Source organism: Eleginops maclovinus, chromosome 5 (assembly GCF_036324505.1).
Source record: "Eleginops maclovinus isolate JMC-PN-2008 ecotype Puerto Natales chromosome 5, JC_Emac_rtc_rv5, whole genome shotgun sequence".
Taxonomy (NCBI): Eukaryota; Metazoa; Chordata; class Actinopteri; order Perciformes; family Eleginopidae; genus Eleginops; species Eleginops maclovinus.
This window is the reverse complement of record NC_086353.1, coordinates 18088464-18106050: the sequence shown is the minus strand read 5'-3', so window position 1 is coordinate 18106050 and position 17587 is coordinate 18088464. Positions and strand designations below refer to the sequence as shown.

The window sequence follows — 17587 nt, the reverse complement described above, 5'->3', positions numbered from 1 at the left end:
ATATAGAGAGAGTTAGATATATCAACAGAGAGCAGATATATTGGGTGAAACTATATGACTATTTAAATGCATTGCATACTCACAGCTCTCGGAGGCCAGTGAGACGATCTAGCAGGCTGGTATCAAGGGAGGAGATGTGGTTCCTGGAAAGGTCTCTGCGGGAACAAACCAACATGTCCACATTTAAAATGCATGACAGGGCAAGATGATTGCAGGCACACACAATCCGAAACTCATCTTCAGGCGATACAATTTATTTACCATATAATGTGGCTGTGCATGTGCTGGGAAATTACATTTTAAGATTGCCAAAAAGAAAAATACAGCAGTATATCAGTCTGTAGGGACTCGTCTTCATAACCCGAGGGTTACCAGTTTAAGTCCCAATCAGACTCAACTAATACAGAGTGTAGCCTGGAAAGGTGCCACTTCCATAATGCATGTGCATATGTTGATCTATACATGTATTCCAATGCATGTGTGTATTTATGCTGTACTCTGTGTGTGTGTGTGTGTGTGTGTGTGTGTGTGTGTGTGTGTGTGTGTGTGTGTGTGTGTGTGTGTGTGTGTGTGTGTGTTGATCCCACATATATACAGCTCTGAAAAAAACTAAGAGAACACTGCAAAATTCTCAGTTTCTCTGTTTCACATATGTGTTTGAGTAAAAATGATTTTGTTTTTATATTGTATTCTATTTACTAATGACAACATTTCTCTGTGTTGGAACTCAACAGACAGGAATGGAATAGCTCCAATATATGTAGAGATTGAGATTCAAGAAAAATGTGGAGTGGTCAAACTGAATTTCCCCAAAATCTTTATCTTAGATAACAAACACACTAAATAAAATGTAAAGTACAAATGCTGAAGGACACAATACTATGAACAAGGGGTGTATACCAGTACTGTGAAAAAAAAATATTGGTAGGTTTATAATACACAAGGTATTTATTTAAATATTTCCTGTTGTGCAGTGAATATTAGAGAATTCAGATCCACCTACCAACACTTGGATTTGGATTTTAATTGTTTCGTCAATAAAGAAACAAAACACACAATATGTAAGTCAAAGTCAAGATTTACTGATAGCATTCATATATATATATATATATATATATATATATGAATATATATATAGCATGAGATACCCCAGATACCATGAGAGCCCTACAACAACAATGCAACATTTCTTATGTTTTATTGCACTGCCATCACAATACAGCTTTCACAGATGTCACATATCACTATCTTTCTTTTTGATAAATCAACAAAAAAACGTAGTATTCTTTGATATTGACGACCGTTACGATTTTCAGTTCATATTTAATTTTTATTCATAAAGTAGCACGTACAGTATTTTCCAGCGACTGACAGAAATATTGACCCCAGAACTGGGGTCATGATGGTTGCAAAATAAATAATGTAATTCTTTAGAATCAAACAGGGCACTCTTTTATCAAGTTGGAGGACTCCAAAAAGATTAATTTAAACAATATATATATCAACATCAAAGAAGCTGTTTACACCATGAAGATGCCATGTTTTAAACCTGATATTATTTGCATCTTTATAATAACGTGATTACTGGGTTCGTTTGGCTAATTTATGCTGTGAGTGACGGGAAATCACTTTAATTATTCAGTAGGAAATAAATCCCTGTGAGTCGGGATGTTAAGGCAGCTAAGATGGCAAATGACAATGTAAATGTCACTCTCCCACATACATGTAGCACTTTATTAAACTTCCTTTTTTGTCTCTACTCTTAAACACGTAACAAGATAGTGAAACATTTGTCCTTTTTATCTCCTTTAATTTTGTGTTAGTAGGTAGAATTATTAATATGCACAGTCTTTACAGCAATAAAAAAGGAGGGAAAGTGAGAGAGGAGCAGATCAGTGAGAACCAGCACCACGGGGTTCACTTAGTACTTCACATAGTAAGGAATTCGATGAAAACATTGACATATGTTTATTGTGAATAAAGAATTAAATGCAGAAAAGGCATAGTAAAAATTCCATTTCAGGACAATTGCAAGTGGACATATTCCCTTCTTCTAATGTGGATGGAAATTTCATTTACTTCTATTTTATTTTTTAAAACTTTTATTGAGAAACCTGAGTGAAAGTAGACTGATATCAATAATATATATTTAAATACTGATATACTGCTATTATTTGAGCAGAACGTAAATAAATATACTTGAATAAGAATCATTGGTTATTGAAAGATGTTGACCAACACTGAGACATTTTACAGTTGGAATGCATACAGATCAAATTCTCCATATCATGTATGCATAGTAATTCTGTGTTACTAATCGGCCAAACTATGCAACAATAGCAAAGCAGTACATTTGCGGGCCATTATACGGGCCAATATACTACAAGCCTGGCTGATTTATTTCTCCAGCAAGTATACATGTACATACTGTACTTTGCAGTACATGTACAGTACACAGTAAGAAAACACTACCATACTGATCACTGAGACAGGGGGACACAGGCAGATAGAAGAGTCAGGAAATGAGGAGTTGCCGAGACAAGGGGAGCAGATGAGGAAGCAGGACAGAGTCAAGCGTAGTTAAGTGGCTTCGGTCTCCTGTGTGCCTTCGCAGGAAAGCCTCAGCTGCACTTCAGAATGAGACAGAAGTGAGAGAAGAAAACAAGGAAACAAGAGGTTGAAGGAGGACAAAACGCTTTGTGTGTGAGACGACAAGAAAACACCAGCCTGGAGTGTCTTCAGTGCAATCAATTTCACAGCAACGATTCAAAATCAAAGTCTAAGACAGGAAAATGTGTTTGAGTGTATGGGAAATACACCCCTTTCTCCTCGTTTTCTGTCTTTCTATGTGTGTGTGTGAACAGAGCAGGACGCCCATTCCCAAAAGGAAACATCTGTACATTCCAGACACGCTGTGTAAGAAAGATGGAGACAGAGAGGGAGAGAGAGGGAGAGAGATCTCCTCTGCTAAACCCATCAGCAGATGAAACAGGACAACATTGAGACGCTCCGCCCACAAGCTGATCATTCACACATTAGGCTGACACCTCGCCTTATGTGATGCTCTCTACCTTTTGTGTGTGTGTGTGTGTGTGTGTGTGTGTGTGTGTGTGTGTGTGTGTGTGTGTGTGTGTGTGTGTGTGTGTGTGTGTGTGTGTGTGTGTGTGTGTTTGTGTCTAACATGACCATATAATGTGACCTTCACAATGTCTATTAGCAACAGGCTCCCGTTCTCTCGGCTACCTCTGGACACACATGGTTTTACTTGTTTTTACTTGGTTTGTCACACACACACACACACACACACACACACACACACACACACACACACACACACACACACACACACACATATGGTTCTGTTTTACTAACGGTGTGGCCAATGATCTAACCATTCCTTATAAGGCCTGTCTGGTGCCACTTATTCTGAGCCGGAGGAACACACACACACACACACACACACACACACACACACACACACACACACACACACACACACACACACACACACACACACACACACACACACACACACACACACACACACACACACACACACACACACACACACACACACACACACACACACACACACAGTCCTTATTGAGTACTTTGTGCTCGGGCAGAGGGAATGACAGAGGTGGAGTGGGTATGAGCTCTTGAGAGGCAAAAATAAATCTGAGGTGGGATGGAGGAAATGAAAAAGACAAAAAGAAAGCCACTGAAGTAGATTAGTATCCACTTGACTTCCTTCGGCACAAAAATGAGTTTGGCGATGAAAACTGTGAGGTAGGTCATATCGTGGGACGAATCGGTATCTGCTGCATGGCGCTGGCAGAGTGGTCCAAGTCCCCGTAAGTGAAGGCCAGCGCTCCACTAACCCACTAAACACAGACTGCTCTGTGGTCGCTTTCATCCCCCTCAGCCTCCCTGCCCGATTCCTCCCTCCCTTCCCAAGTCACTTCTCACAATTTCTTTCCCCCTTTATTTTCCTCCCTCTGCTGCTGTGTTTATGTTCAAAAGCTGGGCAGACAGTCTGACGTGAGGGAAAGCAGGACAAAAGCTAAAGATGATGGAGTTGGAAAAGGCAGGTGGTAAAGGTAAGCAGACGATAAAGTGGGAGACCAGCATTGAGCGACAAATGCCAGGTATGGAGAACAATCGCCCCTACTGTGGGCTGCATGTCCCTTGGGCGCCGGTCTTACTGCCTCCATACTACTTAATGTGAGAGTTGCCAGCATGGGTCACAAGTAAGAGCTTACTTTCCCTATACTGCAGGAGGAGAGGGACCATGAAACCAGAGGAATGAGCCAAGGAGTCAGGGAGACGGGGATGTTAAAAGGGGACCATCCACTAAAAAAAGTGTTTCCCTGTTGTTTTTGACATAAGATAGGTCAATATGAGTTTGTGAACTATGGTAGGTTTGAAAACTATGGAACTTGTCTGCTGTATGCAATAGCCAATTAAAGACAATAGGCGGAAGATATGGGCCAATCTGAAGTCTCCGTCAGTGTGTCGTGGCAAAGCTTAATTATTATTCATGGCTCCGCCCACTTGGTTTGTAACCGCCCATAGAATTTTTGACAGAACCAGGCAGAACGAAATCCGGTGACGAGCAGACCGGCTTTTCAGACGCAGATGAATTGTGGAGCTGTTGTGGGAGTTGAGCCGCACAGTTGAGCACACTGCTTGCCTCGGCAAAGCAGCAAGCTAACGCTATAAACGCTACGCTACCAAGCTTTCAGGCTGTATGCCCACCAACTTTACCTGAACTGTGCAGAAACACGGCGATGGTTTTTCATCACAACACGTTAACCTCTTAAACCCAGACGCAGCAACTTGTAAGAAACAGCGTCTCAGGGCATGTTAACATTTAACAATCTATTAATGTGGCATACCCACTTAACGGGAAGAAACTCAGCTACCAGACCATATTAACCATTTTTACCAAAACGAAACATAATTCTAACACCAAGCGTCTAAATCAGCACTGGACGAAAACGAGCTAACGCTACATAGCACCGAGTGAGCTACGGCGATTTTTTTACTTCATGCTATCTGCACAAACCACATATCATATGCAGCCTGAGATTCCACGGATTCCATTGGTATTAGTCTCATCACTGTATGAACACAACTCACTGAACTAGCACCAAGAAAGAGCAAGACTGCTTGACAGAGCCATAGCTATAAACAGTCTTTGCTGTTTGTGATCAAAAGTTGTGTTCAAGGTCATACAGACGCAGCTGAAGGTTAATCTGATGTCTCTGTGTCACTTTGAAATGATCACTGATAATCTATCATTATTTATTTGTAATAAACTGGTACGGCGCAAGAAGCGATGCCATTTTTTCAGTTTTTTTCAGGGGCGGGACATTTGACAAACCTCTAAGCGGTTGACCAATCACAACAGAGTCACCAGCTAACCAATCAGAGCAGAGTGCGCTTCTGCAAAGGTGGGGGCATGGGCTTTTCAGACGGAGTGAAAAGTGGTCATTTATGTACAGGCAGTGTGAGGAAAATAAAGCGCTTTTTCAACATTGAAGCATGAAAACATGTCATAGTGGAGCAACAAAATACACATATGGACCTGAAAAGGAGCATAATAGCGGACCTTTAAATGAACAGGTTTGGTCTAAAAAAACGTTTTGCTTCTTGGACTCTGACTGGGTCACAAACACTCTCCTCTTTAGAACATTCTGTCCATTTTTCCAGCTGCTGCTGCCTGGGTCGTCTGGTGTCCAGCTGGCAAAAGAAGGGCAGCTGTGTGCAGCGGTTTAACACACACAGACAGACACATACACACTATTACATGCTGTCAATGAATGCAGGAAAAACAAAACTCCTGTAACACTGTCTTGCGCTCATTGCTCACTCTTTTTCTGGTAAATGAAACAGTGCGAGTCCAACCTTTCTTGAAGTCATAAAATGTGGGCTTGAAACAGAAATGGTGCTCCGGTCTGCAGTGTTTCTGGTTTGTGAATACGACAGAAAGAAGAAAAAAGCAACTACTTATTATTTTCAACTGTATTTTATTGACATCAACCCATAACTCAAAATCAAATACAAAAGTCCAGTTGGATTTTCTTCTCTTTTAGTTTTTTGTCATTTGGAAACCAAAAGGGAAAAAAATGAATGACGATGCCAGAAATGACAAAACATTTACTAATATTGTTTTTTTCCGACTAACATTTACTTTGTTAGTATAGACCCACCTTCCCCACATGGCTGCAATTTACATGTGTTTAAATGTGTCACCAAATAAATGCAAGAACTTGTCATTGTTATCGATTTCTCTATCATCCATATCTAAACAAAGGATCATTGGAACTTAAGTCAGAAACAAAAATGAAAAGTGAAACAGCAGTGTAAAAATCACATTTACTAAAAATGGATAACATGGATAGAGTAACGATGGATATTGGCTTTTTTTGGTCCCTCACTCCAATCTGAATAATCATAAGGCTGAAATTATGCATTTGTTTGTATATAAAGTCATGACATATGCTCGGTTTTTCCTGAAATTGCATTATTTATTAATCTGACCGCCCGTCTGTTTTGAATTCTAATCAATTGAAATTAGAAAGTGGCTTGAAACTGCATTTGAACTTTGGCAGGATGTATGAAAGGCCAAGATATGTGCTAATTAAAGGTTAGTCGCAATTATAATTCCTTTTAAGTAACATCTTTAGTGACTACATTAATAAAATGCTGTTTCAAATAATGGTTTTCTTTGTCCTTTACTTCATAAGATGGACTCATCAGAAGTAAGAATAATCAATGTTCCACCTAAAGGCAGCACAATTCATGTGTTCATTTCCATAATGGGGACCATTGTAATGCTAATGAGTCTATCCATCAATTCATGTGCTTCCAATAAGACATACATGATAAAGCTCACATTTAGTTTTTACATTTTTTAAAATAATGTATAGCACTTGCAATGCTTGGATGTTGGAAACGTGTGTACAATCACCTCCTCCCGTCGTTCATTACTTACATTACATTACATAAATCCCCCTGTTAATGATAAGTTCATTTAATTTGAGTTTTTAAGAATCAGCAACATTTTGCAAAATGAAGAGCATTGAATTGAAGGATTGTTGTGTTCCATTGTCCAATTTTTGAATGCACTTTACAGAAATCACTCACTCCAATCTGAATAATCATAAGGCTGAAATTATGCATTTGTTTGTATATAAAGTCATGACATATGCTCGGTTTTTCCTGAAATTGCATTATTTATTAATCTGACCGCCCGTCTGTTTTGAATTCTAATCAATTGAAATTAGAAAGTGGCTTGAAACTGCATTTGAACTTTGGCAGGATGTATGAAAGGCCAAGATATGTGCTAATTAAAGGTTAGTCGCAATTATAATTCCTTTTAAGTAACATCTTTAGTGACTACATAAATAAAATGCTGTTTCAAATAATGGTTTTCTTTGTCCTTTACTTCATAAGATGGACTCATCAGAAGTAAGAATAATCAATGTTCCACCTAAAGGCAGCACAATTCATGTGTTCATTTCCATAATGGGGACCATTGTAATGCTAATGAGTCTATCCATCAATTCATGTGCTTCCAATAAGACATACATGATAAAGCTCACATTTAGTTTTTACATTTTTTAAAATAATGTATAGCACTTGCAATGCTTGGATGTTGGAAACGTGTGTACAATCACCTCCTCCCGTCGTTCATTACTTACATTACATTACATAAATCCCCCTGTTAATGATTAGTTCATTTAATTTGAGTTTTTAAGAATCAGCAACATTTTGCAAAATGAAGAGCATTGAATTGAAGGATTGTTGTGTTCCATTGTCCAATTTTTGAATGCACTTTACAGAAATGTCATTATTATCATTATCATTATTATTATTATTATTATTATTATTTGAACGTAAAATGACTTAACCATTTTAGATTTTGCTATTGACATTCACAAAACTTGTTCAGCAAAAATAAAGCAAACAACTTAAAGTCTTCTCAGTATGTTTGTATGAATGACTTTTGAAATGCTAAACAGACATTGTAATGGTCTACTTTTCCTGGTGGTTCTTTTCATTGAAAGGTCTACAGTTCGGGAGATGTGGCAATAGTGCAAACAGCAGATAGGACAAATCTGAGACCTGCATACATTCTTTATGGAAATAAGGCTTAGCACATTGTCCTATTTATATTTGAGATACATTAAACATCTGTATTCTTGCAAGCACTGCTGTGTACACTGACATGAAGAGTAAATATGCATATTTCCATCCTTTGTCCACAATGCATGCATTTGCCCCAAGGTTATTGGGCTGTGTATGCAGCAGGACTGAAGCTTAATTTATTCTATGTGTGTAATAAGAGGGAAAGCTCCACATAAATAGATGCAACAAGTGGAACAGCAAGAGCAGCGTGCATGATAATAAAGCATGTCAAAAGTCCTAACAGCTCAGTGTCGGCATCATTTCCTCCCTATATTAATTCTGATCACAGTGCTATTTCTGATTGTTATGCTTATTGCATCAGTTTCCTATGTGGCTTCCAGAAGCACTGGAATGAAATCAAAAAAAGACTCGAATCAGAGGATGCTTTTGCATAACATTCTTTCACTTGAAAATGAAATTGCCAAACGAGCTTTTCTTGTCAATTTGAATGCTGTGTGGACATTGAATGAAAACAAAACACACTGCAAGCAGCCTGTTATTCTGAGTTATCTTTATCTCTGTCACTCTCTGCGCCCAGTGTGAGCAGACTACAAACAAATAGTGTGTTATCACCAGTGTTGGATGTAACGTGTTACAAAAGTAATGGAGTTACAGTGATGTATTACTTTTTGCTGTATCGCAGTAATATAACGCATTACTTCTGAAATTTGGGTAATATAATACGTTACAATTCTCAGTAACGCAGTTACAACACATTTTAACCCGAAATGATGTGGCGTTTTGTTTTTAAGAAATCACAAACATCGCGAGACATTCTGACACCAGAAAAATAATTGTGCATGTAGAATAGTAACTCAGTAAGCCTGTTTACTATTGGTTAAGAGGGCTGCAGAAACAGAATCGCGATTGAGAGCTGCTTCCTCACAATACAGAGCTGCAGCCTCACAATACAGAGCTGCAGGCTCACAATACAGAGCTGCAGGCTCACAATGCAGAGCTGCAGGCTCGGAGAAAAGAAAAGAAAAAGACAGGAGTGCACGCAGGCCAAAGCACCAGAAGGTAACTTTCTCTGGGTCTGCTATGCTGGTTGAACCCGAGAAGTTCAGAGACTCGTGGCAGAGTGTTGAAGATATGCAGTCTCTGCCCTCTGTGGAATCGCCGGCTTTTAGAAAAAGCTTGTCAGCCAAATCCCCGTTAACACACCAATGACAAGGTGAGCTAACGTTGCCATAGAGACTCGTTCATATACAGCAGGTTACAGGGCCGTGCAGAGGCTCCACTAACATGTTATTAATAACAAACAGCAACGTCATGTTACCGGTATCAAATATTATTCAGCCCACTTAAAATGGAGCATACGTTTAATTTCGGCTTACTGCCATAGATAGATAGCTTTAATTAATGAGCTGCAATAAACTACATTTTAGCATAAAGCCATACTTTTGCGGTTATTTTTCGTGAAAGTAACTCAAAGTAACACAAAAGTAGTGTAACGCATTACAGTTCAGAGACAGTAATAATGTAATGTAACTTATTACTTTAAAAAGACAGTAATAAGTAACATGTACTGTATTACATTTTGGAAGTAACTTGCCCATCACTGGTTTTCACACACTACACACAAACGCACACCAACAGTCACTTTTGCCTTAGGTTTTCAGGTTTGAATGCAGGGAGCAAAATCCAATTATTACTCCACTTCTTCCTGCAGGTGAAGAAGGAGAAAACAGGTCAAGTGCTTTATGAGCTGAAGCAAGAGTCAAATGGTTGACTTCAAAGTAATCACACTATGGCAGGTGTTCACCACAGCAGAGGGCTGTGGTGAACACCTGCCTTAGTGTGATTTCAATTCCCTCCGTGGCACGACCCAATCCAAAGGTAAATTGGATGCATGGATACGGCCTTTGTCTCAATGAGCAATAAATGAATCTCAAATCTTGGTATGTTCTTATTACCATCAACCCTAAAAGACATGACTTTGAGCACAGGCAAATAAAACAGCCATAATGAATTACTTTAAAGAGGCCCTATAATGCTCATTTGGAGTTTCCCTTTCCTGTAGTGTGTTATTTAGGTTTGTGTGCATTTAAATGGTCTACTAAGGGTAAAATCTCAAAGGTCCCTCCAGAGGGAGTTTCTCTCCTACACAATATTGAAGCACTATTACCTCATAATAATCACAGGTTTATGATCAATGGTATGATGCACATACGTTTGTTTAGCCACATATTTATAACCATTTCTACAAATCAAGCATTAAATGTAGTGCCGATTGTTAGACTATGCTGCCAGTGTGATCTGAGCAGGTTCAATGGATATTTTTAACATCGCTGAATGCACTGAACCAGAATTAATGATAGCTTGGATACACAGCTGCTGATTTTTGGCAATGGGCAAATAACAAACATTTTTACAGCCAGTCCACACCAAACCTTTTAAATGGAGTGTTATTTTAAAGAACACAAGTTTATTTTTTAGATCAGTTATCCTATCTTTTAAATTGCAGTGGTTGAGCAATGTAATTGATTTGGCTAAACATTTCATGAGCTAATTGAAGGGCATTTTAACATTTAGTCAATTTCTCAGTGTTTAAAAGAAACTTAGATATACACAATGTGTAATTTCATAACATAACGGATGGGAAATAGTAAACTCAAAGATGACAAGGCCCAAATTATCTGGTGTCTTTCTAGCACAAAACAACTGTTACCCAGTGAGTTTCCAGTCTGTATATCTGTTTCTTTTTCAGGCTTTTTGTCTGTGAACACAACACATCTGGCAGGGATTCAGCGGAAGATTTACAGCCAACTATGTGAGTGATGCCAAGATGTGCACAAGAGGGTTTATGACAAAGCAGTTTATTTTTTGCTAGCTGTCAAATGTGTGGAAAGGTTTGAGGAAGAGGAAAGTGTTTCCGTGCCACAAACTTACAAAGAATAAAGAAAAGGATCAAGACAAACACAAACACAACCCGGACTTCTTGCAAAATGGGTTCCTTCTTCAGTTTATCGAGTAACAACCAGCTTCACAGCTTGAATTAGTTAATAATGAACCAAGACATTTCTGTTACCAACAGTTAAAAATGATTAAGCTCATGGACACACACAGACAGAGGTGGAGAGCATGGGAGCCGCCTCGCCTTCTTCTTCTCTCCCTGTTTCTATCCCTTCGGAATGTCTGTGCTTCTGCGGGTGATGTCATTGGTTACTATTGCCATGGTAACAAAACAAATTCTTCCTCACATATGGCCACTAGATTCAATCTTTCCTTTCCCACTTCATTAAAGCCAGTATGTGTATATCTGTGTCTGGTGTTTAGATGGTTGTATGGATGATAGGAGCAGAGATAGAAAACCCAAGGAAAAGTGGGAGAATTTCAGATTGAGTCTTGTCTCTCTGACAGCTGCGAAGCCTCAGGACTGCAAAAGCCAAAATTGCTCCCTGTAACTACGCTTGTCTCAAAAGAGAATCTCCACCCCTGAAATGTGTCTTTGTGCATCTCAATGCTATGGTGACGCCACACAACCCTCCTGACCTGGAAAGGGTGCACTTGAGAAACAATAAAAAATGGAATAGTTTCGAAACCAGATAAGATACTTAACTTTGCTACTCGCCCTACATACTTCTCAACTCATCTGTTTACAGTGCAACTGCATTTTCCACTCCCGACCAGTGAGTGGAAAAACACTTTATGTAGAAAACAGCATACAACACAAGACATAGGGAAATATTGACCAAATTTAAAGTGGTGTACACATTTCTTTATTGCCCTTCCAACAGCATGGCTACAGCAACTTCCAACCTCACATATTACAGATCACACATCTTGACATCCCAGGTGAATTGGTAACATTAACGAGAGCATATAAAATAATAGTGTGCTAACAAGCCAGTGTTACGGTACACACTAAAGTGCTAGTATATTAAGATGCTGTACAGCTTGTGAAACATTAATTGAGTGTCCCAAAACATCAACGGATGGCAACCAGCGCATATCATCAAAAAAGTAACGTGCTAGCACATATAAGCTACATGCTAGCACATACAGTATATGCTGCATCCAATGCAAGGTCTAAGCATCGTTAGGCATGTTTGCATGGTATCATTGACACTGTTATTGACACAGAGGCCAGACCAACATTAGCATTGGAAAGGTTATGCTAACATGCTAACATATCATCAAAGTTTGTCCTGGAGGGTCATGTTTTTGGCTTCATGCGCCACTGAGAAACTTTCATGGGAATGAACAGTGGCCCATCTCTAACACTGTTTCCAGTTCTCTTAAAACATCCATAACATTAACACGCTATTCTTTCCATTATAATTCAAAGTGTGTTAGCACTAACATTCACATTAAAGCACATCTGCAGTACCTTAAGGTTCAGCGAGACTGTTGGCAGACTCAAGCCAAGTTAAGCCAAACAAATATAGCACATGTTTTGTTCAATGAGCATTTAAAAAAACAAAAAGGACTTCCTGTTAAATGTTTGTTTACCAGCAATTGCAACGAATGTGTGGATGTCTCTTTGCCCTTATGTTAGTATCTTTTTCTCAGCGTGTAGTGTAATGTCAACTTGCATTGGATGACAGCCTTCATCTCTGACATGGCCACTGGATTATTTTCTATTAGGACTGACTGAACTGACTTTAATATAGAAGGTGCTGTACTGTATGTGCGGTACAATGGGTCATATGATACAGCAGATAAAACAAGTCCAATATCGTACGTAGCCTATCCTACACTAAGAAAACTATTGACCAAGGAGCAAAAGCCTTTAAGAGAAAAATAGCAGCATTAAAATGGAAGCTCGAAATACTTAGCAATACATTTAATTGACGGTTGCCAAATAAATGTGTAAAGATGAGTTACAACCAACTCTCGTCTATCACTGTAAACTGATCAGGTTTAATAAACTAAGTATGTTCTGACACATGAGACTGAATTTTTTATATGCTTTCATTTTCTCTTGTCCCAGGGCAGACACAGCTCGGCGATAAAAATGTGTTACAGCAATCTGCATACTCAACGAAGGCTATAGAGACTTTAAAAAGCCGAGAGTAATCCACAATCATTTCCCAGAAGTGACTTCAGAGCTGCATAAACCGTCTCTATGAAGTGCTAAGATATGTGTTGTGTGTGTGGGCAGGAACAGATGGACTGGTGTGTAATGGGAATGCTTTCCTTCAAATACACTCTGCAGTATGTGATGTTAAAATAGTTCGGTACCGATGTATCATTTATCTTATCTTCTCCGTTTTAATATTATTATTTTAATTTGGGGCACAGAGGAGACAAAAAGAAACTGAAGTGCTTCTGCTTTATATTTACGTCCAGTCTCATTGGTGTTCTTGTTTCAGTTATTTATTGCTGTCTGACCTTGAATTTGTAAGATAAAAAATCTGTTGCCTCTCATGAAGGAAAAACTGTGTAAAAGTAGTATTCTGGGTTTGTGACATATCAACATGTGAACGGACTATTTGAATGTACTTCTATAATTGGGAAGCAGAATTTGTATTATAGAAATAATAATTACGAGTGTAATTTAACTTCTAATGAAAGCAATAAGATTACTCTCTTTCTTTGAGCATTGTTGAGAAAAATAATAGTTTCTGGCTAAATAACTACTGCTGTGGTCGCCTTATGCAACTACAAAGCTCATGAAAAATTCAGCCATTAACTTCATCATGCCTTTTCAATTCTTGCACTCTCCACCTCTGTCACACACATTAACAATCAGCAGACATTTGAAAGTCACCTTTCAGACCTGCTTTGTTAGAACTAAATCGTTTTACCACAGTAAAAGCCTCTGAAATTTTAATAAAAACATGCGTGAGCCTCTCCTTAAATTGCCAAGTGCTAGCCCCTGTCTAGCTAATACTTGAACTTAGGTGCAGACCAGAGTGGGTCATCAAAGCAGGTAGCTTTATTCACTACCTGGCCTTCATCAGGATGGTGTTGTATTGTCTATTTATCACCATAGAGAAAAACAAAATATTCTAATCATTGTCTTAAAAAAAATAGTATTGTTCACCATATCCAATAACTAACTGAAGAGTCAACAAATGGATGACGTACCTACAAAATACAAGAAACAAATAGCAGATCAATATATTTATCAGTCAACAGAAAACTAATTGAGCCAATATGTTTCGTAGTCAAATTCTCATTTAAGTCATTTCAAATAAAAAATGCCAACATTCTTTTACATGTGTGATTACTTTTGTGTTTAATTATGACGATGATGGTAAATATGACATCTTTGAGTTCAGTTTTTCAAGTAGGTCACTTTTGGCATAGTAAAAATTGTTGCGGTACTTTTGACTGTAATTTGCTGCTACTTTTGGAAGTTTTAATCACGATTAATGAAAAAATAATCAATATATTAAATTGATAATGAGTTGTAACTTTACGGTGTAAATATGTGCTCAATCTCCCGTTGCTTTCAGCGGTATAATGTAAATACTGACATTGTGAATGAAAACAGGAGTAGCTTAGTGTGGATAAAAAAGGTTGCAGTGGGCTTTGCACATGGCATGCACAGCCATATTGACACACACAGTTTTTTTTTACTGTAATTCATTTATATACTTTTTTGATGAGTAAACTTAGAGAATGAACCACGTGCACATCCAGAGTTTGTTTACCGCTCCAAGGTCTCAATTCAATTCCTAAAGAAAAAGGGCTATACATAAAATACTTTTTTTTCAGGTTCTTGCAGATATTTCAACCCTTGTCTCATTGCTTATGTTGCTTATGTAACTGCTTGACTGTAAACATTTATTTTAGTTTTATCTGCGATGCTGTACAATTGCAGTTGAGCAAGGAAGTCATTCTTAGCAAAGTGGCTTGAATGTTCTGTTTTGATCAGCTTAGTAAAATGAATCAATGCAAACTGTAGCTACCTTTCTGTAGTTTTTGAGAAAATTATTCTCTGCCTTGGATTATGGCAAGTAACTTGACAAGTCCCTGAGAGAAAGTGACCTTTTTATGCAGAAATAGTGAGTGAATATCTTTCACATACCAAGGAGTGTCTACAGCATCATAAAATAAAAATCTTATCCCTCTGCCATTATCGGCCATGAAATCGGAGCTAATGAGAAGATCTGATTTTAATTTCATGCTCCTGCATATACTGTAGGGAGGTGAGCAGCTGTCAAGGGGCCAAATTAGCAAGGACAGTAATGTTCAGTCAGTCACCTACCCATATGGCCTCTGCTGGTATAAGATGAAGGTGGTGTGTATTGGCCGATGCAATTAACACTCCGATAGAGTCTGACATGATTACACACAGATCTTGCAGAAGGGTCTGCCTCTCATTAACGCAGCACCTAACAGAGCACTCTTCCTGTCTCTCACGCAAATACTAACATTAAAAGTCAAGCGTTATTGAGGACGCCATGAAGAGAAAGGTTTAAATCCATTCAAATTAAGCACAGTATGCACACTGCCATAGATGAGAAGATCTTCAGTTGAAACACACTTGCCTCCAAGAACTAATTTAAATTATATGATTATATGCTTTTTTTTAATAGAGCCTCTTGCATATGTTCCTGTACATTGATTACATCCCTGGTATAAAGGTTAACTATCTTAAATATATGAAGGAAGTGTGAGGGGAAATAAATAATTGATAACATATGTCTTCAGTCGGCGCAGAACAGAATGTTCTCGCTGCAGCAGCACAAGAGGCTGAAGACTGATCTGCACCATAAACACCAAGTTCACTTCTCTGGTGACCAACTCCATTTATACTACCTACTAGAGAGACACACAGTGTCACAAGAGGTTGGGCCTTCAATAGAAGCCTGCGTCAGACCAAATAATGTCACCTTTAAGCATATCAAGTTCTGCTTATTTTAAATTATACTTCTGTTTATCCAATGTTGCATGTTTTTTTTGAAACGTTATTAATACATTTCTTTTTTTAACAACCAACATGAGTGAATAGTGTACTATTTTCAAGGCCACATTAATCCAACCACAACATCTGTCAGATTGAATCAAGTGGCTCCAGCTGCAACAAATGATTATTTACTATATTCTCCAATCTGCCAATTATCTTCCCTATAATTTTACTTCTCAAGAAAATTGCCAAAAAAGCAATCAAAAACACAACGATGATACACAGTACAGAAAATATGTAAATACACCAATTTAAGAAGCTGGAACCAGCCAAATGTCTCACTTTTTTGCGTCTCACTAGTGACTTGAATGATAAATCAATTATCAAAAGAGGTGAAGATACGTTGGTCGATTAACGGATCGATAATCGACCAATTATTTTTGGCTTCATGCATTACAACAACAAAAATAACAGCACAAATAAAATGAATAAATCCTTTAGTAGTTTCACAATTCAGGATGATGCAAGACAGTAGTGTGGCGTAAACAAAAACATGGTAAACTAGCCTTTGACCCTAGCTACGGTCACTACATGGCAAACAACCATCAATATACCGAACAAAATTAATTGTGTTGTCAGATAAATTCAAATATAGTTGCAAAATTAAATACAAAGTAACGTAAGACTTTCTTCCTATGTTCAATCTCCCACTTTCCTCCACTGTACATCCCTGTCAACCCCCCAATCTCTGCAGCACTTACAGCACGGTGGTGGCCAGCGGGATGTCAGCCGCTGCTGGGGCCCTCTCCAGCCCGAGGTTGGAGCAGTTGACGACGCAGGACGGCTGGGGCCCCGCCGACGTGCAGCTGCAGTTGACGGGACAGGGGCTGCAGCTCCTGCCGCCGTCCCCTGGAGGCCCGGAGCCCCATGCCCCCAAGCAGCAGAGCGCCACAAGCAGACTGGAAAAGAAGCTAAACCTCGGGACGCAGACGCCATGTTTTCGCTTGGTTAAAGTCTGTCCATTTCCACAAGGCATAGCTCACTCACATCTCATCGCCTCTGATGGTGTAAGTCCTCTCAGTCTAGGAAGGAACAAAAATACTCAGGACAAAGGCTAACACACGCGTCCCTGTTCGCGGCTCTCATGTGAGGGGACAACACGAGAAGAAGGGATTCACTTTTAGACACCGTTAGCTCCACTGCGTTTTTTTCTTTTCTTTTGGTCGGATCCCCCTTCTTCTGAAAATCTAACGGAGCTTCTCAACAATTCTTTCAGGGGAAAAAAAGTTTGGGAGAACTTCCTCTCTCCTCCTCCTTCCACTTGACGCAGTACCCTGAGCCACCGCTGCACCCTGCTTGGTGCCCCCTCATTACTTTCTCAATGTGGAAGCCAAATTCTACTCCAAGACTTGCATTGAACACAATTTATAAAGTCGAAAGAAAATATACATAAATCATTTTCACATTTAAAATGATGTATAGTCTTCTTTCTATTAGCATGGTCATTATTGTTTTAACCTGACAGTGACAAACCAGCCTTTTTGTCAACACTTAATGTGACAATTGTAAATGCAATATAAATGTGTG

General features: G+C 38.8%; 1 protein-coding gene across 1 annotated transcript in view; it reads right to left on the bottom strand.

Annotated features, from left to right (window-relative positions):
* Positions 1-17264, bottom strand: part of pkd1a (polycystic kidney disease 1a) — a 65253-nt gene extending 47989 nt beyond the window's left edge. Inside the window, 2 exon segments of the mRNA XM_063884270.1 lie at positions 84-155; positions 16762-17264. Of these exon segments, the coding sequence (XP_063740340.1) occupies positions 84-155; positions 16762-17036 (347 nt within the window). The 5' untranslated portion in view covers positions 17037-17264.
* Between the last annotated feature and the right edge of the window lie 323 nt (positions 17265-17587).